This window comes from Brachyhypopomus gauderio, chromosome 13 (assembly GCF_052324685.1).
Source record: "Brachyhypopomus gauderio isolate BG-103 chromosome 13, BGAUD_0.2, whole genome shotgun sequence".
Lineage (NCBI taxonomy): Eukaryota > Metazoa > Chordata > Actinopteri > Gymnotiformes > Hypopomidae > Brachyhypopomus > Brachyhypopomus gauderio.
In genome coordinates, this window is record NC_135223.1 from 12,188,420 (window position 1) to 12,215,832 (window position 27,413).

The window sequence follows — 27,413 nt, forward strand, 5'->3', positions numbered from 1 at the left end:
ACAAACCAGGCAGGAACACACAGGGGACAAAGAACACCAAAACACAGAATGAGCGACTTGACGAATATCATCACAGACAGAATAAACAAAGCACGAACCAACTGAATGAACAAAACAACCGATGACCGACATGGGAAATACAAGGACTATAAATACATAGAATTAAACTAGGACCAGGTGATAACAATGACGACACGGGCGTGGCAGACGAGGGGGAACCATAGAAACAGACGAGCAGGGCAGGAACAAGAAGCAGGGAACAACACAGACACGAAGGAACAGGGAAACCGGAGTGACAGCTAGGAGAGGGGGCGTAGCCCTACGTGACAATAAGACATTTTCTAAGTGTACAGTTAAGGACTTATTGGGTCATTTGAGATATGATTTTCCACAATCTACATTTGGTACATATTAATAATGATGTGTATTTAGATTAACACTACAAACAGAACTGTGCACTGTGCTTGCCCTGAAGTGAAATATTCCTGTGTAGTCTTTCCCGAATGACTGATCCTGAGGAACAACCTCATTCACGATGTCCTGCCGAAACGTAATGGCCCCAATCGCAGCCAGAAACCAGCAGTTTCCTAGGAAACAAAATAAACTCTAACGTGAACATCTCCAAACATTTTGTGTGTACTGATACTCGTCAACCTGACATCACACAGAATTAGAAAAAAACAATGTATTGGAAATGTATTGGTTTTCAATCAGTGAAACTGTCCTTACACATCTGTTCATGTAGAAATATTTGTGTAGGGCTTAAACTGCTATATCTCCACATCAGCTGTTAAACATCCATGATACCCAGTCTATGAAAATCCTTAAAGTTACCAAGGTGTCCTTGGGAGAAGTCAAATCTGGACTCGCCATCCACAACAAGACATGGGTCTTTCACCAGCTCCTGAGAGGATATGATTAACAAATAAGTACAAAAGCATATATAGGAAATATAATTTCAGATATAAAACAGCTTTGCCTGTGAATCAGCACTGTTATTTTTTTTACTAATCATTGTGTGGTTGCAGCTTTGTGCATATTGGCTGAAAAACCATATGGTCTACAGGTGTGTGTGAACATGTTGTGAAGGTATTGGGGTGGGGTCAAGAGTGTGAAGGTATGAGGGGGAAGGGCAAGGATTTTCTTGCCTAAACACTATTTAGATTTTCCTAACACTCTACCGTTAGCCCATAGGACCAAGCTTTTCACAGCCTGTGCACTGGACGATTTTTAATAGCAACACCTTTCCTTTGAATTCATTATTGCAGCTGTTTTATTTTGCCATTTTCCATTTACAGTTGCAATTAAGCATCTAAATTTCTGTTTTGTTTTGCTGAATTGTTTGCTGAATAAACATTTTAATAAAATTTCTTATAAAAATGCATTATTTATGAGGATTATCACACTGATAATACAACCATGCTGCTGCTCAGAAAAACACTTTGATGAAAGTGAAAACATTTTAATTTAAAAATATTTTATTGGTGGATTAAAAGGGTTATCATGATCAGTGTTTATTGATGGATTAAGAAAGGTTAGATAAGCGAAATGCTATTGTACCGAAGGTCTCTTCCAGACCACATTAGAAATGTTGTTATTGGACAGCAGTTCTGTGCCGATGGAGCAGTTGTCCGCGGGGAACTTCTCATCAGAGTATTTCTCTTTCTTCCTGTTGTACTCCTGCTGCAGCTGCTGGTAGTCCTGCCCCAGGAACTTGACGGGATTGGCAGGAGATCCTGCAGCGATGTTGGGACGGGGCATTTCTACACACCTGCTCAGAGGGAAACACACACAATGCCCACAACATACACAGTGTATGTAGAGCACAGCTATGTGCCAGCTGTTTTTTTTTTCTTTCAAATTTTTGTAAAAAACATTGAATGCCAAATACTGAAAATAAGTACTTGTACCTTTTAACATAAATGGAAGAGAATACTATGGGCCAATTAGAAAAACTCCAGAATTGCTTATGGAGCCCAGACAACTGACGATAGTTTGACCAAAAAGAAAGTTCTGGATCCAGATCAGCAGTATTCCTCATAATAACCTGATTGGTTGAAATGCGTGGCATGTTAAACAATAAATGTAAAATTTATTATTTTTCAGCTCACTAAAAATTGTTTTCCTAAAATATTTGTGTCTGTATTTATTTATTGTCACGGTAGGCCGGACCGGCTCCACAGGGGAGCTGCCCACTTCACTACATTCCACTTTTGTACACTCCCCAGAGCCCAATCACCCTCCCACTAATGATTTAGTCATCACCTCTCATTATCACATGCACCTGTCCCTAATTCCTCTATCACCCAGCTTAAGGCCACAGGTCCTGCTGAATGTCACTGTGCATTGCTTACTACCCGGACCTGTTGTAGGAAGCTTTCCGCTGATCAACCGTCTGAGGGCCAAGATTATAGTGACTCCTGATGCGAGTTATGAGGACACTTTGCTCCTTGTTCGCTATTTACTTATCGAGTTTTGAGCTGTGTTGGTGGTGGAATTGGACATTAATCTGAACACAGCACCACCTACCATGTCTGCTGTTCTGTCACCCCGTTACATTTATAATATTTCAGAGCTTCTAAATTAAATCAAACTTTTATAATCTGAGTTACATTTAGGTCTGTACTTGCCAATACAGCTCAGTGTTAGGGTCTGTACGGGCATTCAGGAGTAAGGCCATGGGAAACCTTTGTCCTTTGTTGTGAAAAGTAAACCATTCGCTGGATGGAGTTCTGTTTTGTTAGAAGGTGTATAATTACACTCTGCGGCAGGAGAAGTATATATATCAATCACTACAAACATGTCTTCAGACTGGACCTGCCTATGCAGACTAAAGGTGTTCTCAACAGCTCTGAGTGACACAACCTCTTCTACACCTACATCAGTACATGAATGAATTGATGAATATATACATGCATATATAAATTGCATGCACTGTGTGTGTGTGTGTGTGTGTGTGTGTAGGGGAGGGTTGAAATAGAGGCTCAAAGAAGAATAATAAAATCAAGTTTATTTACTATGTGACAGTTTAATGTCTTTTAAAATTGTGATTTCAAGACATGTTCTTTCAACCTGGTTTAACCTTCTGAAGGCTTCTGCTGATACTAACAAAGAGATGTAATAGAGTTGTGTTTGCAGAGAAACAAGTCATCATTTTAATCAGTACAGTCAGACAACAGAACATTAGAGCAATGTACTAGAGGACCAGATAAAAGGACCAGTCTGATTCAGACAGCAGTGTACTAGATGACCAGCTAAATAGACCAGTCTGATTCAGACAGCAGAAAAATGTTTTACAAATGCAAAGTTTTCTTACCTGAGCTTGATATTGTAAGGATGAAGTCTGTGTGGCTTCAAATTGACTCACAGTACACAACCCCCCCTCAGGAGATCTATACAGTTTTGTGCCACTAAGTCTAACAGTCATGAGAGTTCATTCTCTCTTGATCTCTCTGCAGGATGCTGGCCAAGCCCTGCATCCCCTTATCTGCCCTCATCAGCCCTACTTCAACGTGATGGTGGTCTGTATCGCAGGGGAGTGGGGCAGGGCGTGGGTGAGACAGGGGCAGGGCGTGGGTCTGCTACAACAACACCCCTTGCTTCTTCTTCTGTTTATCATTTAAATGCAACATCAGAATTTTCTTATAATAGTTCGTTCACCCCCTACCATCACACACACATAATCCTACCCAATGTAGTGCTATCTGCCTTGTACAGTTTTCAGAGGGAAACACACACACACACACACACACACACACACACACACACACACACACACACACATATATAAATACATATGAAGAGAGTCACCTCAAACTGTCTGTGTTCTAGTGGTCTGTGACACACCTTTTGAGGCCTATGACAATGACTTATATCAGCCTATGTCACCCGTCACCCTCGAAGCGATGCAGCAGGACCCGTTATGTGCGGTTATGCTGCTTCTGGCTCGGGAAGCCAGGACTGAGGAGTTGGCGGACTATTTCTGCGAGACCGCGGTGCGGTTTTGGAAGGAGCGTCACCCCTCTCCCACCAGAGACCTCTCGCTCCTGAGGGTAGGCTCCCTCGAACTCTGCTCCATGGAGAAGACCCCTGAGAGCGAGTTCGAGGGGGAGGAATCAGAGGGCGAGGAGGAAGTTTGTTCCGTTTGTTCCGAAGAGGGAGAAGAGGAGGCCTACCCTCCGTCGTTATACGACGCCTCCACGGTGGACTATGGTGGAGAGGGAGAGGACTACCCCCCGTCGCTAGATGACGCGTCCACCGTCGACTACGGGGAAGAGGAGGAGGAGGAGTCCGAGGAAGAGGACTACATCCCTCCGCCCGTAGGTCCCTCTACCACCATGGAGGAAGGCGGGGAGGAGTACGACGAGGAGGAATACCCTCCGTCGGAGTGCTCCGCATACCCCGAGGAAGAGGGCTCCTATACCGAGGAGGAAGAGGAGAGCCCTCCCCCCTCGGAACTGTCCGCCGGGACGGTGAAGAGGAGGAGGTGTCCTGAGGCGGGCTCATCTCCCGAGCACTCCCCAGCCAGCGACATGGACTGTTCCCGGGGTGGCAGCTTGGGGCAGCCCATGAGCTGGAGCCGTGGCAGTGAGGAGGAGATGGAAGCAGAGGAAGCCACTCCCACTGCCAGGTCCGGAGGGAGATCCCCGGGCGAAGAGGGATTCCCTTACGGCCCACCGAGGGGCGGGAACAGCCACGCTGCACCTGGCGCGTCGGCCAACCGTGCTGCACATGGCGCGTCCGCCAGCCGCGCTGCGCCCGGTGGAGAATTTGCAGCAAGGGTAGCTCCCCTCTGAGCATTCGGCCGGGATCGTTAAGGGGTGGAATCGCTCGGAGGCAAGCGCTTCCTCTTACTGCTCTGAGGCCAGCGCGGTGGACTGCTCCCGGGAAGGAGGTCCAGCCACGCCCATGAGCTGGAGCCTGGGCAGTGAGGAGGCGGAGGAGATGGAGACCGACAGGGGACTCCCAGGCGCTGCACCAGGCGCGTCCGCCAGCCGCGCTGCACCCGGCGGAGGATCCGCAGCGAGGGCAGGAGGAGGACCGTCCACCGCAGCACCAGCAGCTCCCGGTCTCTCTCCCCTGCTCACTCTCCTCCTGGCGCGTAGCCTGGCGCCTGTTGCATGTGTGTCTGTCCCTTTGTTCGTATGTATTCCCGTATGTCTGCCTATCGTGCCTCTGCGTGTTAATGTTCCTGTTTGTGTGCTTGTAAACTCTCCGTGTATCTCCGTGGGTGTGGGTGTGTCTTGTGATTATTCGTTTCACCTGTGGCTCGTCTCGTAATCACGCGGGGCTTATGTGGTCTGTCTATTTAATGTGCGTTCGCGCAGTGTCTTGTGCTCGTTGTTGTCCAAGTCTGCACGTTGTGTGAGTCGTCTGTGTGCGCTATTGCGCAATACCTGTGCACTTAATTAAACGTGACCGTCAGCAAAGCAAGGATTCTATGTCTTGTCCTTCGCCCGACACCCACGTCACAATAACAGGAATTCAAGAATATTACAAGAATTCAAGAAAATTCTTATATTATGATATTTATTATACATTTCTTTAATCTCCATCACTATAAATAAGTGGTTTGGTTTTGGGATGGTAAACTATGTCCAACATTCAATTAAAAATTTAGAAACATTTATTCTGCAGTATTTAATCTGCAAACCATTCCACTTTATTCATGTTCCACGGACAAAACTGCACAGTTTAGTTCCTCAGTGTAAATGCTCATAAATGTCATACAACTCGTACATCGCTTTACTACCTTATTGCTAGAATAGTGCACATAATGTCCACCGCTCGATAATGACATGAAGCTACATACATGGCCCTACAAATACAATCAAACTTTATGGAAACTTTATTCATCACTGCAGAAAATATTTTCTTTTCATATTTTGGTCTGTGTGGGACCGGTTGCATGTAGGAAGAAGCTGCTTTATAAACTCCAGAAGAAGCAAATAGAGTTAGGGTCTTTATTATGAAGGTTGTTCGGTCCATGTTAAGAAACGGTGAAAGACACAGGAAGAGCAGCCAGGCTGACAGTCATTTCTTTGCCTCTTCCAGTTAGTGTGTAACTTTAGGTTTGTTGCCTCAGGAATGGCCTTATAGCTGGAGTGTGTTCAGCAACTCAAAGCACTCCCACTGATTTTACTTTCCTGAACCACTGTTGTACCACAGAGACTTTACAGTAGTGAGGACTAAACAAACACAATGGCAGCAGGTGTGTTGCTGTCTGTTGTCACCCAGATGTCAACGTAACCTGGCATTTTCCTGTTTCATGTTCATGTTCCTATAATGAACATCAAAGAGGAATTCCACAGAAATTATCAATATAGTATAAGATCTTAGATTAAAGTAAATATCAATATAGTATAAGATCTTAATTTTATTAACAATATAGTATAATATCTTAGTTTTGACGGTAGCCTTTGTAACGTTGGTCCCAGCTTTCTGCAGGTCATTCACTAGGTCCTCCCGTGTGATTCTGGGGTTTCTGCTCACTGTTCTGCTCACTGTTTTTGACCCCACAGGCTGAAACATTGTGTGGAGCTCCTAATCAAGTGAGATTATCAGTGGTCTTGTAGGTCTTCCATTTTCTAATTATTGCTCTCACGGTTTATTTATTCTCACCAAGCTGCATGCTTATTGCAGATTCAGTCTTCCCAGCCTGGTGCAGGTCTACAGTTTTGTTTCTGGTGTCCTTTGACAGATCTTTGGTCTTCACCATAGTAGAGCTTGGAGTGTGACTGAGGTTGTGTGTCATTTATACTGATAACAAGTTCAAACAGGTGCCATTAATACAGGTAATGAGTGGAGGACAGAGGAGCCTCTTAACCCATCTGTGCAGTCAGAACACACACACACATACACACACACACTAGTGATTACTAGGGGGCTGTGGATCACACGTGCCCAGAGCGGTGGGCAGCCCTAGCCCGGCGCCTGGGGAGCAGTTGGGGTTAGGTGCCTTGCTCAAGGGCACCTCAGTCATGGCCTTAGGTCTGGGAATCGAACCCACGACTCTCCAGTCACAAGACCAGTTCCCTAACCGCCAGGCCATGACTGCCCCCAAACGCATTCAAAATGGGAAATACAATAAACCGGACTAACGCAAAACAGACCTGGCTAAAGTAACTAACCTTACCAACGAACAATCAGGGGACAATAACGAGCAGACTCTATAAAGAGCACAAACCAAACATAAGACTGATCAATGATGCAACTCAAAACAAATCTGACCAAACACTGAACATACAACGATCAAGGTTAAACACCAAGGGCAGATCCAGTATCAAACACGGGGAACTGAACATTCAAACACTAGCAACAATGAATACCAAAATTGACTTACAAGGAAAGACTGGGCACACGGAAATATAAAGCAAACACATCAAGGAGTTAAACATAAACAGCTGTTTAGGACTAATAATGGGCGTGACAGGAAAACGCTATGGAGATTCAACTAAAAACATAACTAAGGGAAACATGAAGATCTCACCTAGGTTGGGGCGGAGTAGACGTTACAAAAATACAAGGGAATTAAAAAAACTTGACAGAGTGAAATGAAAAAGTAAATAGAATATTTCCACCTTCTTTTGGCATATCTGTTAAGATGATTGGCTGCAGTAAAAAATGACTGACAAGTAAATTCTGGCTGATAATTGGCTTAATAAAAATTGATTGACAATGAAAGTCTAGTATCGGATTGGCTGCAGTCGAAGATGATTGACACATGCTCCGCCCTTTACCCATGCCCTCCGGGGCTCCGGCCTGCAGCATTACATATATGGGTCCAGCTCTTCAAAGGGAACTCTCCTCCCCTGCTCTTAATTAGCTTTACTAGGGGTGGACGATATGGGAAAAAAATTTTAGCACGATTTTTTTTGCATAAAATCACGATTTAGATTTTTTATCACAATATTCCATCCAAAAAAAATGGTCAGTCCTACGCCGGCCGCATCGGCAGGAACCAGCATTAAAAAAAGTCATTGCGCTGATTGGCAAAGGCGATCTATATGATTTCTCTAATTTGGTAGATCGCCTGCGATTCTCCACTCGTTATCGCCATTCACGATTTTATATCGTCATATCGTGCACCCCTAAGCCTTACCATCCTCTACACCTGTGGAATCAAACTCACTGGAGCCCCCATGCTGCTGCATGTTAAAGCTGCATGGCAAAATCCATATCATGCCATGCAGATAGTATGAACAATTTCTAATAATTTTCAGAAGAGAGTGGGGAAACTAATTCAGTCACAACTGTAAGCTGCAAACTCTGAACTGTGGACAGGGATCTTCAAGCCAAAAGTAGAAAGAATAGCCCATGAAACCACAAACCTCTCAATTTAGTATTTATTGACTAGTCAATAATAATGACTAATAATAAGAAGAATGAGAGAAATGCTTAACAAGAATGCAAGAATTAAGGTGAACCGCCGAGAACTAAAAAGGCAGAGCTGAGCTATGAAAGAATAATGAATAATTAATTACCAGACAGGACATGAAGATTTGGGATATGAGACATGAGTATATGGGTTATGACACAGAGGACATGGCATATGAGCCATGAGGATATGAGACAGAGGATATGGGTTATGAGACAGAGGACATGGCATATGAGCCATGAGGATATGAGACAGAGGATATGGGTTATGAGACAGAGGACATGGCATATGAGTCATGAGGATATGAGACAGAGGATATGGGTTATGTTCACATTTACATCTTAAGTTTACTGTCCATGGTTGTTGAAAACAGATCAGAGACAGATCACACGTTTCAGCCTGAAAGCTAAGGTTGTCATGGCTTGGGATAGTACAGTAATGTTTTCTGGAAAGATGGTTGCGATAGATAGATAGTGTTATGCTTTCACCTTCTCTTACCTTAGCGCAGCATGTTCGTTGATTGCAAGAGAAAACATTACCAGTCTTGTCTTTAACCTTTTATTAAACGTAAGCAAATGTGAATACAGAGCGCTCTGGAGAGAGTACACATAAAGCCTAACTACACTACCCTGTAGTTTGTGTGCAGGTCTCTACCTGAGACACCTTTCCTCCTGTACAATGTAGTGTGGCCTGGGTATAAGCCTCCCTCTCTGATGAACATAGGAGCTGCACGTACATTTCTTTAGTTCAACCTACAGCTGTCTCTCTCTTACTTTAGAAGCGAGGTTGACCTTACCAAATAGGGTCACAGACTCCTCATCCTGTTTTTAGCAAACTGCAGACACTAAGAGTATTGGTAAAAGCATACAAGCCCTTTCACAGACATTCTTGATAATAAGCAACTTAATAATATAATGTAGGCAAAACATATAGTGATTAATATTAGAAATTTGATTAATACTTTATGACTAGTCAAATTATATATGGATTATGATAAGCTGTTTGATTTAATACTGTAATGTAAACAAACTATGAAGGGATTAAAATATAATTCTCAACAATTGATAGATAGATAGATAGATAGATAGATAGATAGATAGATAGGTATTGTAGTTAGAACATGACAACTTAGAAACATAAGAAGTGGATGTGCAAGGTCACTGTGGGAAGGTAGCAGTGACATTACAGATATCCAGTACTGCGTAATAACTGCAGAAGTCCTTCATTGCCATCCTGGAAAAAAGGGTTTTAGTTCTGTAATTTTTGTAATACCAATTGTCATTATTACTGGTGTAAGACAACACATGTCTTGTGTTGTATGCCTACCAGAATTCTCCATTGTTTTTGTTCTCTAACCATTTCTTACGATCCCCCTCATTCACTTTATTCCACAGAGGTGATCTGAAACACACATGCCACCTGGCTGAGCTCCAGCCAGCCATGGAAATACACCTCATTCAAAACAAAAACTCCAACCAAATTAACAAACAAAATGAGAAAATGTCCCTAAATTTTGCCACGTTGCATTCTGCAGAGTCAATCTGTGCTTGTAGACAGCAAAGATACAGGCCTGCTATTTTGCTACTTTATTTCCAATGATCTAGTCAAATAGATATAAATTTTATCATTAGTGTCATACACTAACTTGCACCCTGCATAAACATGTGCCACATGTGACAGTATTTTATGTCCTCTGGAACACATGGTTTCACTCAGCACTCAGCTTTCATGCCTGGAAATTCTAGAGTTTGAGAAATAAAGAGATCAGACCTGTAGTTCTTCCTGAAAATACATATAGCAAAAGCTAAATTCAGAAATCTGGATGCCAACCTTCTCTGTCTGTTCTATTTGTAATATACTGTATTGTGATATACTGCATTTGAGATATACTGTAGCCTATTTGGGATATATGGTATTTGAGATATACTGTATTTGGGATAAACTGTATTTTAATTTTAAATATCTTCAAAGCACTGAAGAGATGCTTCCTTAAAGAGCTTGAGATCAAATACACTTGCATAACTATTTTAAAAACTTTTACATTCACAGAGCAAAACACAATATGAAATGGTAAAATACATATAACAGTACGTGTTTCATACAGCAGTACGTATGCTGTAAGTGTGAGGTGTGTTTGTGTTGAGACTGCAGCAGTACTAACATGTCACTCCAGTCTCTGTTCCACTCTCCGTGTCCCCATGGGTTGAACAGTCGTACAAGTTTGACTTCCTGACCTTCAGCCATCAACTGATAAAGACACATAGAAAATGAACATGTATAGCTTTTGGCTGTACCTTATTCACAAAATTAATAATATAGAAAAAAATGTGATAACAATAATAATTGATAATAATAATAATAATTGAATGCAAATATATTTGAGATCATTTGAGATCTTTGAGTTTTGTTGGGCCTTATATATCAAAAGAAAAACATATTCAATGAATCAAATGAATAAAAAACTATGTGTAAATATATATTACTGACATACATAATTCATAATTTGTAATTCAGTTTCTGTTATCCTGTGGATTTGATTATATCCCTAAATTACAAAACACCCATTTCTGTGGAGTCAAATTTTAAAATCATCAAATTTTAAAATCATTTTACAATAATACAATTTTTGTCATTTCTGGCTCCTCCTCTGCCTGTCAGTTTTGTTTTTGTTTATGCAACCATGTGTGTGCTGTCAGTCGAGTCCCTCAAGGTATTTTGTAACCCCGCACCTCATTAGTGAATTCATGTGTTTCTTGTTTAGTTATAATATATATGCCTCGTTCGTGTTTATCTTATCATGTTGCGGGTTATTTTGTGTAGGTGTAGCTTTATTCTTGGTGTTAGATTTCAACAGTGAGGTAATTGTTTTTTGTGTATTGTAGTACGTCTTCGTATTCGTTGTGTATGAATTTAGTTTCGGACTGCTTTATAAAAACATGGACTACGACTACGACTCAAATTTGTGCTTCTCTTAGCGTTTGTGTCTGCCCCCGTTTCCCTCGACCCCTCTGGCATTACAATTTTATTTAAGCATATACTCTGTTTTTACTTTTAATGTAAATGTTTATGTCCACAAATTTATTTTCTGTATGAAATGTGCTGCACAAATAAAGCTGTATTGCCTTTTAAAACACTGAAGTACACTGAAAATCATGCCAGATGCTGGTTGTGGTGATTATGATTAGACATGGGACAGCAAGATTGTAGATGTCCTCAAGTAATCTTGTGCAAGACATATTTGTACATGTGCAAATTTCATTATGTCACTTTGCCAAAATTTTACGTATTCACCAATAGCAAGCAAGCATTTCAGTCACTGTACCCAAATCCAGCTGAATCAATATGGTGTTTGGGTTAGAAGCTAGAAGAGGGCTGTGTTGCTATAATAAAGGTGACTCTTCAGGAATGACCTGAGTAGATTACAAGTCCCAACTCTTTATTAAAACAATTCATTGGAAGAACTTTTGAGAACATTAAAAGTTCATTGAAAACTTCTCAATGTTGAGAATCATGGAAATGTAGCTGTCTAAAATAAGTGAATCCATTATACACTGAGTGTGCTTTTAATACACATCTATGCCACCATCATCTGGTTTTGCATTTCCTGTGAAGAACATGTTAGAAAACAAAAACAGAACTTGTAGGCCTATCGGCTTAAATACGTAATACAAACTACATATAACCTCAGTCCAATACAATCTACAAGTGCTTAAGAAGTATGAATTAAATACTGATTTCAAATTCATTAAAATCCCAAACATTTCTATGCATCTCACCTTGGTGACTCCTGTGACAGTATAGGCGTGGCCCTCCACGACACCGCAGGGTAACACCGTGTTGGCAGAAGTTGCCTGGAAATGCATCAGTCACCAGTCAGTGTAAAGCTGAGGGGGCACTTTTCAGAATGATGACTGCCTACAATCTAACATTGGTGACAGCACAGGAACTACAATTCCCAAGTCCTATTATCACAGACCAAAAATTAGAGTCTAGAGTTTGAGTGTGTGTGTGTGTGTGTGTGACAAGACCCACCTGGTCCCTCAGAAGAATCTAATCTAAACACACATAAAGGCCATACATTTTCATTAGCACTGACATAAAAGCAGGAACAGTGATTTATTTTATTTACTTGTGAGTGTGTGTGTGCACAACTGTATGAGCAGTTGGAATGCAGGATGTTGTGTGTTCTTACCCCTTGAGGGGTCCCACAGCCCATGAGGGCTTTGTTCTTTACTGCCTGATCCATTATGTCCCACAGATCTGGTGGAGCTTTGCTCAGACCGAAAACCTTGTATGTTCCACCAGTGAAGTCACGGAGGGCGTGAGACACATACCCACCCCTCAGGGCTAAATATGAGCCACACACTCTGGAAAAGTGGAAAACACTGGGCATGAGGCAATAGTCCATACAAAGAGAGTCCAGCACCCAGTACCAGGATCTAAGGTATTAACAGTCCAACAGATACAAGTGGCAGGAATCATTCAGTGGAACACATTCAAGGCATATGAGCTGGACAGACCCAGGTCCAGGTGAGAGAGGGCTGAAGAACAATAAAGCTCAGATCCTGTGGGATCTCCAGGTCCAGATTGAAAAGCAGGAAGTGGCAAACCATCCAGACATGTTTACAGATAGTAGATATAACACAAAAATCAGCAGTGGAAATAGATGTGTTGCCGTTGTCACAAGCGATGGAACCATTACATTCAGGAAGGCGTTTAATTGGTAGCAGCAGGACAATAACCCCAAAGAACCACAGACAATGTTGTTAAGATTTATTCTTGTAAAGAAATGTAAATAAGAACAAGAAGCCCTGCTATGATGGCCCTACAGAGCCCTCAATCTCACAGAGCCCTCAACCTCACAGAACCCTCAGTCTCATAGAGCCCTCAACCTCACAGATCCCTCAGTCTCACAGAGCCCTCAACCTCACAGATCCTTCAGTCTCATAGAGCCCTCAACCTCACAGATCCCTCAGTCTCACAGATCCCTCAGCCTCACAGAACCCTCAGCCTCACAGAACCCTCAGCCTCACAGATCTCTCAGCCTCACAGAACCCCCAGCCTCACAGAACCCTCAGACTCACAGAACCCTCAGACTCACGGAACCCTCAACCTCACTGAGTCTGTCTGGGATTACATGAAGAGACAGAAGGATTGTGCCAGCCTCCATCCACAGATCTGTGGTTAGTTCTCCAAGATGTTTGAAACAGCCTATGCACCAGTTTCTTCAAAAACTGTGCATAAGTGTAGGTAGAATAATTGATGCTGTTTTGAAGGTGGAGTGGTCACACCACAAATTGATTTGAATGACAAAAATAAACAATAATCAGTTATTGTTACTGTTGTATTCCCTGGAAACCTTACATACTCCACTAATACTTCACTTTGTCAGGCCCGTAGCCAGGGGGGATCGAAGGGTTCGTTCGATCCCCCCCTCCCCCCCCGCCCCCGTTCCCACCCCCTCCCTCTATACACACATGCCCCTCAAGATAGGTAGGCTATTCAATGAATGAATTGTTAATCTCCGGTGAATATACAGACGAACAAATAAGGACAGCAACAACAGACTCACAACAAATTTATAACAGTGTTGCCAACTCTCACGCACTGAGCGTGAGACACACGCATTTGACCGTTTTCACATGCTCTCACGCCACACATTCGATTTCTGACGCTGAAAAAAAATCTAGTTTATTTACCTCTGATCCATATCTATGATTCAATGAGTTACTAGTTCGCTCTGGCGCCAACCACTGGCGATCTATCGCTTTAGGCGCAGCATAGAGGAAACATATAAGACATAAACCGCCCCCCCCCCCCCCCCCGTCCCCAAATCAAATCTCACTCCTAGTGATTTTTAAAAGTTGGCAACCTTGCTTATAATGAATAAAATATGTGTAAATTAAAAAGTTTGAAGTGTGCTCATGTATTTAGGAGGCATTGGAGTAGAGAGCCAAATGAAGTCCACTTTTGGGGGGAAAAGACCCCCCCCCATCACAATGCTGGCTACGGGCCTGCTTTATTCTATTACTATTAAATTATTCTATTTAATCTATTACTGCAATACTTTGCAATGCAGTTACTCATTGGGACTCTTCTTCAGATTTATTTATATACACCCCCAATTTAAAATGAGAGTCAATATTGGTGATCCAACCAGACATTGTGACAGGGGAACTTGGCACGCATAACAAACTGCTGCCAGGAACGACACCATTATCACAGACCAGAAGTGCGCAACGGCAATAATACTGCACCACACCCACAGGCCTCTGACAGAAAACAGTTTATATATGTGTAAATATATATTATTGCTGGCAATATTAACGTGTTAGTTGTAACGATTAATTTGAAATACTTAACGCATTAAAATAATGAAATATTTAACGCAATTAACGCAACTGGGCGTTTACTTCCTGTGGAAAGCTGACCTATGAGGTTTAATTATTACAGAAGTAATTCATCTTTGACATATCACCTCAAAATACCTTACCAAAATTGTCTCTTTTCTTGTTCTTTATATTTTGCACAGTTGTAACGCCCGACGGAAAGAGGCACGACGAGCGTAGAAGGTGCAACACAGAACGTTTATTTCTCACACACACACGGTGAAGCTCAGTGTGAAGCGTAAGCACCGTAACAGACTTACACAGGCACGGAACTTTAGACAAAGACGAGCACAAGACACTGTGCGAACGCACATTATATAGGTGATTAACACAAACCCTCGTGATCTCGAGACAAGGCACAGGTGCGACTACGAACACGCTCACTGACAACCCACACCCACGGAACTACAAACATGGACATAACGACACGCAGACAACGTAGCGGCACGCCCACAGGGAAGGGTCCGGAGCCGTCACCGTAACAACAGTTGATGTTGACTTTGTCTGAAATTCATGGACGTAATTTTGATTTCAAAAGTGGGGGGGACATAGATTCATCGCTATTTAAATATTTGGTTTTAACCGTAAAAACTGGGGGGGACCAAAGCCGGCTTTTGAAAAAGTGGGGGGGACATGTCCCCCCCGTCCCCCCCCAAAATTACGTCCGTGCTGAAATTCAACTAGCACATAGGTAATCTGTGTTAAAAGTAGAAAAAAGATTCAATTAAACAAACATATTTCAATATTTAAAATACCGTGATTGCATTGCTGATCTTATATTGAGTCTTTTATTTTACATTTAAATATCTATTACAAAAAGCATCAGTCTTAAGAAGGAAAAATGCGTTTAAGCACAGCAAATCCATCGACAGCTCAAATTGTCAGACCTGGAGTCACTACCTCCATCCGCCACCAGAGGTCACAATCACCGGAATTTTAGGAATCAGATGTTTTCTGTCAAAGTTAATTAGAACCAGTGGTGTAGTCCTAAAAAAATAAGTGGGGGGGTCATTTTTGGTGTGGCGGTGTAGTGATTCTAAATTGTTGAGGGGGGGGGGTGGCGAGTGTAAGTTGTGAGCGGGAGTTGGCGAATTACTAACACATCATGTATAAACCTAGCGTTTGACGTAACAGTCTCAGCAAGAGCAACAGCCAGTTAAAATAAGTGGGGGGATGGTGTTCCCAGCCCCGTCGACGGGGGGGGACAACCGGGTCTGTTGTCCCGGGCCCCAGGGCCAGGGGGGCCCATCAAAGAGCCCAGCAATTTATTTTTTATTTAAAGTCTATAATTTTAAATTATCTTGAAATCTTTCATTAATATACCGGTGACCGGTGTCGGCCAGAGGAGGATGGGTTCCCCCCCCTGAGTCTTGGTTCCTCTCAAGGTTTCTTCCTCATGCAAAAAAAACTAGGGAGTTTTTCCTTGCCACTGTCGCCTTTGGCTTGCTCACTGGGGGGTAGGACTCGGCACTTGTAAAGCTGCTTTGTGACAACAACTGTTGTAAAAAGCGCTATATAAATAAAATTTGATTGATTGATTGATTGATATAAAATTCTGTACTCAAAATAAGCTCAATGGCTAAAAATATGTTTTTTACCTATCTGCATATTTTCCATTAAGTGCATACACCCCCGCCTCCCACTGAAAAATGGTTTGATCCAGCACCGATCGTAGCTTGCCCAACAGCGGGAAATACAGTGGTGGATAGTTAAAGTAAACAAAAATCTGGAGTGCAGAAAAGAAAGGAAAAATATTTACCTGACGAATTTTAATGTTGCATTAAAACATGAAACTTTCTTGTCCCGGGCCCCAGCAAGACTGTCAACGGGCCTGGGTGTTCCCCCGCTACACACTCCCACTACACCACTGGGGGGAACGCATCCCCCCTGTTAAAATAAGTGGGGGGACAGCGTTCCCCCGCGACCCCCCCCCCCCCCACTACACCCCTGATTAGAACCAGTACTAAAGCCCGTCTCCCCCAGCCCTACCTTGCAAAGTATTGCCATCTATTTATGATTTTATTTACTATTTAAATTTACTTAAAAATAAAACCTGGGACGCCCAGGACAGGATTTTGAAATACAGACATGTCCCGGGAAATACGGACGTTTGGCCTCTTCAGTCATCTCCATCATGATCATATTGTGCGTCCATATAATCTGTATGTCTGGAACTCGTGCACTGAGAAACATTCCACAGTGCAAAAGTGTCTCATGCGGTAAATGCGTTAAAATGCGTTAAAATGCGTAAATGTTTTTAGTGCGTTAATTTTCCTGTAATTAATTAATCGAAATTAACGCGTTAAAGTCCCACCACTAATATATATATTATAAAACATAAAAGAGTGTGACTTACTTGGCGTAGGCCTTCTCCAGAAGAGCAGGCCAGTACTCATTGCGTGTTTTACAGTTCACAAAAATGAGCTTTCCACCAATTGTTGGCAGTTTGTCATCTATCACAACATCAGTCCATTGGCCAGACCTGCAAAACTGTGGAAAAATAACATTAATAACTGTAGCTAATTAATCCATAATAAGACATTTGAATAGTGAAAGACCTATTGGGTCATTTGAGATATGAATATGCCACTATCTCCATTTGGTACATATTAATAATTATGTGTATTTAGACTGACTGTACAAACAGAACACTGTGCACTGTGCTTGCCCTGAAGTGAAATATTCCTGCGTAGTCTTTCCCGAATGACTGATCCTGAGGAACAACCTCATTCATGATGTCCTTCCGAAACGTAATGGCCCCAATCGCAGCCAGAAACCAGCAGTTTCCTAGAAAACAAAATAATGTTAGAAAATCTAACAGAATCAGAGAGATAACTCCAAAACAGTTTGTGGACTCATTAGTTAGTGTAATGTCAACCTGATTTCACAATGAATTAGATAGATTTACAAAAGCAGTGGGAAATGTATTAGTTTTCAATCAATGAAGTTTGTATTAACTGCCCTTATACATTTGTTCATGTAGAAATATTTGTGTAAACCTAGTCTATGAAAAGCCTTAAAGTTACCAAGGTGTCCTTGGGAGAAATCAAATCTGGACTCGCCATCCACAACAAGACATGGGTCTTTCACCAGCTCCTGAGAGGATATGATTAACAAATAAGTTCTACAAAAGCATATATAGGAAATTTAAGTTCAGATATAAAACAGTTTTGCCTGTGAATCACACTAATTTTATTTAGTAATTATTGTGTGATAATGTACATATTTGTACATATATACTATGCTGTAATAAACAATATGGCCTACAGAAGATATTGGTGGAGGTGTGTGGGCATGTTGTTAAGGTATGGGCGGGGGTGTGTGGGCATGTTGTGAAGGTATGGGTGGGGGTATGGGCATGTGTTGAAGCTATTGGGGTGGTGTCGAGAGTGTTAAGGTATGAGGGGGAGGGGTGAGGATTTTTTGCCCCCCTGAACATATCCCACAGCCCTCCCTCCTCCAAACACACTCTTCAGACTTTGGTGACTGGGAGATTTTTCAGTTAGTTTGTCCATAGAACAGAGAGCCTTTCACAGCCTGTACCCTGCACAGTTTCTACTAATGACGCCTTTAATTTTATTTTATTACCGCAGCTGTTTTATTTTGCAGTTTTCCTACTGCAATTGCAATTAAGCATCTACATCTCTGTATTATTTTCCTGAATGGTTCCTTTTAAATAATACAAAAGGTTTTTGTAAAATTCCTTCATTATTCATGAAGATTATCATAGTAATAAGACAACCATGCTGCTGCTCAGAAAAAAAAAAACTTTGATGAAAGTAAAAATATTTTATGGTGTTTCAATTAATTGGTGGGTTAAGAATGTCTTCATGATCAGTGTTTATTGGTGCATTAAGAGTGTTTTCATGTTTATTGGTGAATTAAGAAAGGTTAGATAAGCGAAATGCTATCGTACCGAAGGTCTCTTCCAGACCACATTAGAAATGTTGTTATTGGACAGCAGTTCTGTGCCGATGGAGCAGTTGTCCGCGGGGAACTTCTCATCAGAGTATTTCTCTTTCTTCCTGTTGTACTCCTGCTGCAGCTGCTGGTAGTCCTGCCCCAGGAACTTGACGGGATTGGCAGGAGATCCTGCAGCGATGTTGGGACGGGGCATTTCTACACACCTGCTCAGAGGGAAACACACACAATGCCCACAACATACACAGTGTTTAGATCTGTACTGGCATTCAGGAATAAGGCCATGAGAAACCTTTACCCTTTGTTGTGAAAAGTAAACCACTCGCTGGATGGAGTTCTGTTTATGTTAGAAGGTGTATAATTACACTCTTTGGCAGGAGAAGTGTATATATCAATCACTACAAGCATGTCTTCAGACTGGACCTGCCCAGGCTTGCCTGGTTATACAGACTAAATGTGATCCCCACAGCTCTGAGTGACACAACCTCTCCTACACTTACATCAGAATGTGAATTAATATATAGATACATGCTTGCATAATTTGCATGAACTGTGTGTGTGTGTAGGGGAGGGAACTGAATGAAAGATGTTACATAATTAAATCAAGTTTATGTACTTTTTGAAATTCTGATTACACAACACGTTCTTTCAACCTGGTTTAACCTTCTGGAGGCTTTTGCTGATATTGACAAAGAGACTGATGTAAAAGAGTTTTTCTGTGTTTGGAGAGAGACTATTTTAATCAGTACAATCAGACAACAGAACATTAGAGCAATGTACAAGAGGACCAGCTAAAAGGACCAGGCCAATTCAGACAGCAATGTCCTAGAGGACCAGCTAAATAGACCACTCTGATTCAGACAGCAGTGTACAAGAGAACCAGCTAAAAGGACCAGTCTGATACGGACAGCAGTGTCCTAGAGGACCAGCTAAAAGGACCAGTCTGATTCAGACAGCAGTGTACTAGAGGACCAGCTAAAAGGACCAGTCTGATCCAGACAGCAGTGTACTAGAGGACCAGCTAAAAGGACCAGTCTGATCCAGACAGCAGTGTACCAGAGGACAAACTAGGCATTTAGCCAGTTCATACTTCATGTATTTTATTTGAGCCACTCTGTCTGTTTGCTTGTTTAGTAAATCAAGATATTGACAAAACAAATAAGTGGAAAGGTGTTTGTCTATGTACATTCATATCAAATATATTTGCATCACTAATGTGGGAATCAGAAATATATGTTATACTTAATCAAAAACTTTGCTGTGGATCAGTAATAAAAATGTTTTACAAACTCAAAGCTTTACCTGGATTTGATATCGTGAAGATGAAGGCCTATATTCCTCACAGTTTATACTCCCAGCTCTCTGTGAGAAGCAGCACAGATGTAAAAATATCTCCAAGTGACTGTGTCCCTTCAAGACAGACAAGGTGCCTTTATTTATTTGCAGTTGTGAGATGGGAGGACTTTGGGAACAGGAAAGCTGTAAACAGTACACATAAAGTTTCTCCCTGATGGATGAATGCGGCAGGCAGGGCTTTCTGACCCCTGCTTGTTGTTTATCACGCCCCTCGTTTCCACCAATCTAACAGCCCCATGCTTTTTCTTCTCCCTCATGTCTTATAACTAGCACCACGTTTCCTCTCTTCATTGTCTTGGTCAATCACCCTTCTCTTCCTCTCTCTTTAAAGGCAAAGCGCTCACACACACGCTCTCCTCTCTCTTCAAAGGCAAGGTCTGCACACACACTCCTTGTCTTCAGATGTTTTACATAGCGACTGAAAGAATTTAATATGTTTTTCCAGAAGGTGGAGGAACTCACTATTACATACAGATCTCCTCTATAGGGCTCGTCTCCATCTGTTCAGTCCTCTGACATAGTTGCTTTCATAACACTGTGATATGTACTGACTTCCCTTAAAACAGCCAGGGTTACAGCCATTGTTTTTAAAAAAGCCAACATTTCTGACAAAACTTGCTTCTTCAGAAATACCCTTTTCTCACCCAGTGTTTTTCTCATCCAGACTCCACGATCCCAGTCTGTCTGGCCTTAAATAGGTACACAAACTCCAGTCAGGAGATCTACAGTTTTGTGCCGTTAAATCAAACAGGTCATGATAGTTCATTCTTCTTAACCTCTCTTCTTAAGCTCTCCCTTATCTGCCCTCATCAGCCCTGTTTCAGCGTGATGGTGGTCTGTGGCACACGGCCAGTGAGCGGGACAGGGCGTGTCTGCTACTTTTTTATCCTTTAAATACATCAGAATCCTCTTAACTCGCACGCACGCGCACGCGCACGCGCACACACACACACACACACACACACACACACACACACACACACACACACACAACCCAATGTAGTGTTGTCTTGTATAGCCTTCAGAGGGAAACACGTGCACACATACACATATGAAGAGTAGGCTATCACCTCCTTTCTAGTGGTCGGTGACGCACCTTTGAGGGCTGGCTCTGACAGCTTAATGATATATTATTCCTACTTGTACAAGAAAGGAGACAAGGAGACAGACAACAGACAGACAAACTCTTCTTCAGCTTCCTGTAGATCCCCTTCAAAGGCTCGGTGCATAAACGCTATACATGGAAGACTTGGAGGAACGAGGAGCTTCCATGACCAATCAGCTGTGTGCTGCCAGCAGGGTTGCCAGGTCCTACAAAAATATCCCGCACAAAGTCAGTGTAAAACCCGCCCTTCAGAAGCCTAAACTAGCCCAAACGACCTGTGGGGTTTAAAAAGGTGCACAACGTAATTAAGGACAGGTGCTAATAATGCGGTGACTGGGACCGGGGGAGTGGTTTTGTGCTCGGGGGCGTGCGCTGTGAGGTAGTGCGAGCTGTGACACGCGCCCTCTGGTGGCGACCCGGCCTTCCCACCCATGACAATGACATGTCAACGATTTAAATTAGTGCTGTCAATTCCAGGTGCCGCGATTAAAAGTCCTCACCAGGATTTTGCTCAAGCTTGCTAGATTTTCTAATTAGCAATGCAGGTAAAATTAGTGGAATCAACACAATCCAGGAAGCCTGAGCAAAATCCTGGTAAGGACTTTTAATCGTGGCACCTGGAATTGACAGCACTAATTTAAATACATCTATTCCTGAAGTAAACAAAGTTGCGGGTGTTTGTTTTGGTTGCCAGAAATAAGAATTTGTATATTTTTAAAGCTATTGAAGAAGGAATTCCGAATACCGGGGTGTAGTTATGTCGTTTTATCGTTTTAACGAAATGATCTCGTAATAACGACATGCTGAATATATATTTTTTTACTTTCTAGGCAGCAATACGCTTCCGTATTTTAGAAATACAATTTCTAAAATAAAACGTTAGGTTATATAAAACAAGATTCCTAGATCTAAACACTGGTCTTGAGCTTTTGGGTAGACATGGCAACACCAAAGAAACAGAAAATACACAATAAATTCAGAATATTCCTGGCATGTTGGAAAAACGAATATATATCCAGAGGTCAGAGATAAGTGGTTATGTTTAATTTGTAAAGACACTGTTGCTATAATGATGGAATATAATGAAACGACTTATGAAACTAAACAGTCTTTCAAATCATACAGTGCTGCTGAACTTAGTACAAGGTGAAAAAGTTAGCCGCTAGCCTGTCGGTTCAATAAGTGCAAGAAAATGTTACTATGTAGAGGGTAACTTTGTAAGTCTGTATGTGCCCAGAAAACAATATTACAATATTACTCAGACTAACATCTGACTTGACAGTAATCGTTCAATGTAATGCACCATATCACTTCCCATTAGGATTATGAACTAAAAGCTAGAGAACTAGCTGATATTTTACTCTTAATTGCCTTGCAGAACCAATGGTTGTCACAAGGTGGCAGAAAAGCACCGAGTAAAAATTCATTCCTTAGCGCTGGAAATATCCTTGCTCTAAAATTCAGGGGCCCTAATGTTATCCCTCTGATACCGTTAGCTGATTAGTATGTGGTCAGTTCTGTCAACTTGCGCAAAGTGCGTCAATTGGACAAGGCGTGTTCAAATTGACCTACCCTTCCAAAGTGATACACATGTCTGTTCTTCTCTGTCCATGGTGCAGTGCATGGGCTGTATTTCAGTGTATAATGCTAGGTGAAAAGTGAGTGAGTCCACCTGACTGTACAGAGGTGTGGGTAGGTTTCCATGGCTGCTGATAACCCCAGTCCATCATGCCCGGGGCCACCTGCCTGCCACCGTCCTGTCTCTCTCATGACATATTTATGGAAGTGTAAGCAAGGCACCAGCACCCATTACAAGGATAATGGAAATTAGGTTTGGACCTCCGGGGCGAGCTATTTACTCGCTCGGAAGGTGGGCACAGTGTTAGAATTCCGGTGCGGGAAGCTGATGCAATATACCCTGCAACTCATCAGCCGGTTCCAGTCAGCTCTAACTTCCTGGAAAAGTCACCCGATTCCATCATGCAGCTCCAACTCTGCTAGCATGGTGTCAGTTGAGGTCTGCACAGCAAGCCAAAGCTAATGGGCCACAGTGTGTCAGCACTGTCTTAGTAACACACTTTAAAATGCATAATTAAAAAGCTTAGAGTTTCAGCCAATCACCTCTGGACTTGGAATGCCTCCAGGATGTAGGGGAGAATACTGTGGCATGCATCTGGACTCAGGGAACAACCTTCGTGAAAGCAGAGTGCAGCACACCAGAACTCCCAGAATGCTGTGCACCACTACACATACTTTAATTGGTTTAAAAGATAAATAGTTTATTTCTGTGGAAGTGTGTGTGTTTGGCTCAGTTAGTCTTGTCTTTACCATTTTGTTAAAAATGAGTGTTGTTGGAACACTGTGATGTGCTTTGTGTTAAGTTAACTTCCCTGCATACTCTCCATCTGAGAGTGCCTTTTCCTGCTTGTTTACATGTCTGTGGGGCTTGGTAAAGCCTTTTCAGTTTCTAATAAACAAGTAGAAATGCCTTGTTTTACATGTCTGTTGGGTTTTGTAAAGACTTTTCAGTTTGTAGTAAACAAGCACAAATGCCTTGTGGCTCTTCTCTGACACTCCAATACCATTTACCACCTTCAAAAAGATAAACTTATTTGCAGTGTAGGCTACAGAATAACCAGCAGAGGGCAGGAACGTACTTCAGAGACACAACTTGTGTCCACTGAACAGCGAGGGAAAAGGAGCAGTCTTGCTGGCAAAAGCTTTTGATTCAAATGATTGTGCAGGAGAGAGTCTAAGGTAGGGTGACCAAACGTCCGTATTTCCCTGGACATGTCCGTATTTTCACCTGGTTTTTAAGTTACCTTCATTGGGCCATTAAAATTTAAACTTACAGGCGTAATCCCTGAGCCACACCAGTGAGGGCAGCCCTGTTCTTATCAGAATGTAGACAACATGACTGTTGCAACATGCAACCCCCACAAGGTGTCCTGGTTTCCCCAAATGAAAATATGGTCACCCTAGCTAAGGTTTTCTTCTCTTCCGCTGTATCTAGGGCTCTTTTAAAGTGAAAAGTTCATTTTCACACAATAATTTCACAATTGCAGTTACAGTAATGTACATGCAGATAAAAACTTTGGTGTTGTTCCACATTACTGAACCATGCCCCTTTTCTCTGAGGCTGCTTGATCTGTCCCAGACTGACCAAAGTCTTTCTGGCTGTGTGAGTAAAGTGGGGCACTTGCTGGACTGCCGTGGTTCTGGGGCTTAGCCCCTTCAGTCATGATCCGTGATTAGGGATTGAGCAAGGACTAAATATTGCCTGCGTAATGTTTGTCTGACCTGCTGAGAGCTGGTGCTCTGAGCCAACGCAAGCAGCCCGGGGCAGTGTGTGAGGTCATGCTGCTTATAAACCTCTGGATCTGCCAGACTGAGCATGTTCATTAGAAGCTCATGCTTCTAATTCAGCTCCATCCAGATTATGCATGCTGAACACTTGTAGTGTGCACTCACACGTAGATGCTTGCAGGACTCACATGTGGAAGTGGAGTGACAGAGGAAGAGGAGTGACTATCCCACTGGGGTTGTGGGATTGCATTACATTAACAAAACAGAACCTCCTATTGAAACACGTACATAAAGCTGCAGGATGCAGCTTGACCTTATTACCGAGTGGCTGTAGCCAAAGAGACAGAAGTCCAGTGAGCTGCCGGATTTACTGCTAAACACTAGAGGAATGCAAAGTCCTTGTGAAAATACAAACAAGCATTTACTGTGTGTTTGCTTCAAGGGAGGATGGATTGAACTTTTGATAAATGACCAAATTTACCAGTCATACACATCACACCTTTAAATATGTTCCAGTCTTGCACGTTGCACCTTTAAGTGGGTAAATACAGGTGTATACATGATCAGGAAATAGCAGTCTTACATCAGCCTCTGCTAAAGAAGAGAGAATATGGCTTCAATTATGCTGAGGTCACCCTTCAGTCCTGCCCTTAGAGAGCTAAGCACACAAGCGTGCGCGCGCACACACACACACACACACACACACACACACACACACTGACTGGCAATGTAGACCAGATAATGGTGACTCTATGAGTGTGTCAACAACCTGCCAATTCAAGAACAGGCCAAGTGCACACTGGAGCCAGGTCCGTTTTTAAAAGCACAGCACTCTGCTTCTGCGGTTTCCCACACCACCATTAGTCCTGAAACTAAACTAAAGCACAGACATTACAGTTTTTAATGTTAGACTTAGTCCACTGACAGGGAACCTGCCCATAATGCCTGTTGAAATTTAGATGTCAAAGGCAAAAATGATACCTCAAGGATTCACTCTCTTTTTGAACTCAATGTTTTCTTTTTGAACTGGTGCCTTAAGAAATTAAGAAATGTTTTTGCCAACGTATTTGTCAAAGGTAAAAAGACCTCACTGTAGTGCACTGCTCAACTCCCTCTCTCTCTCCCTCTGTCCTCTTTCCTCTCTTTCTCCCTCTCCTCCCTCTCCTTTCTTTATCATTGTCTTTTTCTCTTTGCCTTTCTCTTTTTATCTCTTTTTCACTCCCTCTCTCATTCTCTGTCTTTCTGACTCTACCACTCCCTCTCTTTTTTCTTTTCTCCTTCTCTCTCCTCTCTCCTTCTCTCTTTTGCTCTCTCCCTCTCCAGTGACTCTAGGCTCTGACAGCTATTACGAGGCTCACTAGTGCTCTGCAATGGCAGAGAAACTCTGAGGAGGGGGCCGAGATCCCGCCTGCCCCAGCTGTCAGGACCTGAGACCGGGAGGAAGAAAGACTCCCAGCCCACGCCCCCACCCTCTGCACTGCTTCACAGCCGCTACAGACATGGCACCCAGACACCAGCTGGCTAATGAGAGAGAGAGAGAGAGAGAGAGAGAGAGAGAGAGAGAGAAAGAGAGAGAGAGAGAGAGAGAAAGAAGAAGGTGATTTAATAGCGCCTGGACTGGGAATACCACAACACCATTCACGAGCAGCTACAGTTAGCATGTTTAACAAGCATTCAGCCGCATTACAGTCTCACCTCCTCAAAGCCTCTCTAAAGCACCTTAATGCCAAGATAGATGATCCTCCCATCGTAAATGTTTGGACATTTGTGGGGAATGTGTCTGATTCATGTGAACTTGGCATGGACGCTCTCGCCATTAGAAAGTAAGAGGAAAGGAAGAATGGTGCAGCATAGCTTGCAAGGTGATCCAGCCACACCTCACAAACCACCCAGCTGGAGACGTTCGAACGAGGAGGCTGTGCACAAGCACCTCGCTTGGTGTCAACAGTTCTCGTGCCGCACCTCTCTCCGGGGCTCCAGACGTCTTCCTGTGGCTGCCAATGTTGCTAAAGACTCCAGTGACATTATCCCTGTGAATCATTTTGAAGCTCCACTAAAGCGAGTGTCCAGAGAGCAGGAGCCTAATGCTGGATATGTTGCTGCTTTCACTTCACACAAACTCAAACCGGGGGATCATGGAGCCAGCACAGTGGGGCACGCTGGTCGAGTAGTGGGGGAGTAGTGGGGGACTAGTGGGGGAGTAGTGGGGAAGGAGTTAGGCGGGAGTAGGTGGGGGAGTAGTGGGGAAGGAGTTAGGCGGGAGTAGTGGGGGAGTGGTGGGGGAGTAATGGGGGAGTAGTGGGGGAGTAATGGGGGAGTAGTGGGGGAGTAGCGCGGGGAGTAGTGGGGGAGTAGTTGGGGGAGTAGTGGGGGAGTAGTGGGGAAGGAGTTGGGCGGGAGTAGTGGGGGAGTAGTGGGGGAGTAGCGCGGGCAGTAGTGGGGGAGTAGGTGGGGGAGTATTGGGGGAGTAGTGGGGGAGTAGCGCGGGGAGTAGTTGGGGGAGTAGTGGGGAAGGAGTTAGGCGGGAGTAGTGGGGGAGTGGTGGGGGAGTAATGGGGGAGTAGTGGGGGAGTAGCGCGGGGAGTAGTGGGGGAGTAGGTGGGTGAGTATTGGGGGAGTAGGTGGGGGAGTGGTGGGGGAGTAGTGGGGGAGTAGTGGGGGAGTATTGGGGAAGGAGTTGAGCGGGAGTAGTGGGTGAGTAGTGGGGGAGTGGTGGGGGAGTGGTGGGGGAGTAGTGGGGGAGTAATGGGGGAGTGGTGGGGGAGTAGTGGGGGAGTAGTGGGGGAGTAGTGGGGGAGTGGTCGGGGAGTAGTGGGGGAGTAGTGGGGGAGTGGTGGGGGAGTAGTGGGGGAGTAGGTGGGGAGTGGGGGAGTAGTGGGGAAGGAGTTGGGCGGGAGTAGTGGGGAGTCATGGGGGAGTAGCAGGGGGAGTTCCCTCTAGAGCCCCCCCAGCGTGGTGG

At 43.3% G+C, this 27,413-nt stretch overlaps 1 protein-coding gene across 4 annotated transcripts in view; it reads right to left on the minus strand.

Annotated features, from left to right (window-relative positions):
- The window catches only part of LOC143473820 (kelch-like protein 10), a 36,279-nt gene extending 16,045 nt beyond the window's left edge, over positions 1-20,234 (minus strand). The window contains exons 1-4 of one of the 4 annotated variants that reach the window (XM_076970973.1): positions 19,990-20,234; positions 18,683-18,893; positions 17,793-17,862; positions 17,435-17,553 (exon numbers count right to left, since the gene is read on the minus strand). In XM_076970973.1, the coding sequence (XP_076827088.1) occupies positions 17,435-17,553; positions 17,793-17,862; positions 18,683-18,883 (390 nt within the window). In that variant the 5' untranslated portion in view covers positions 18,884-18,893; positions 19,990-20,234. The other 3 variants (XM_076970970.1, XM_076970971.1, XM_076970972.1) reach the window with 3 other exon arrangements.
- Positions 20,235-27,413: the final 7,179 nt, after the last annotated feature.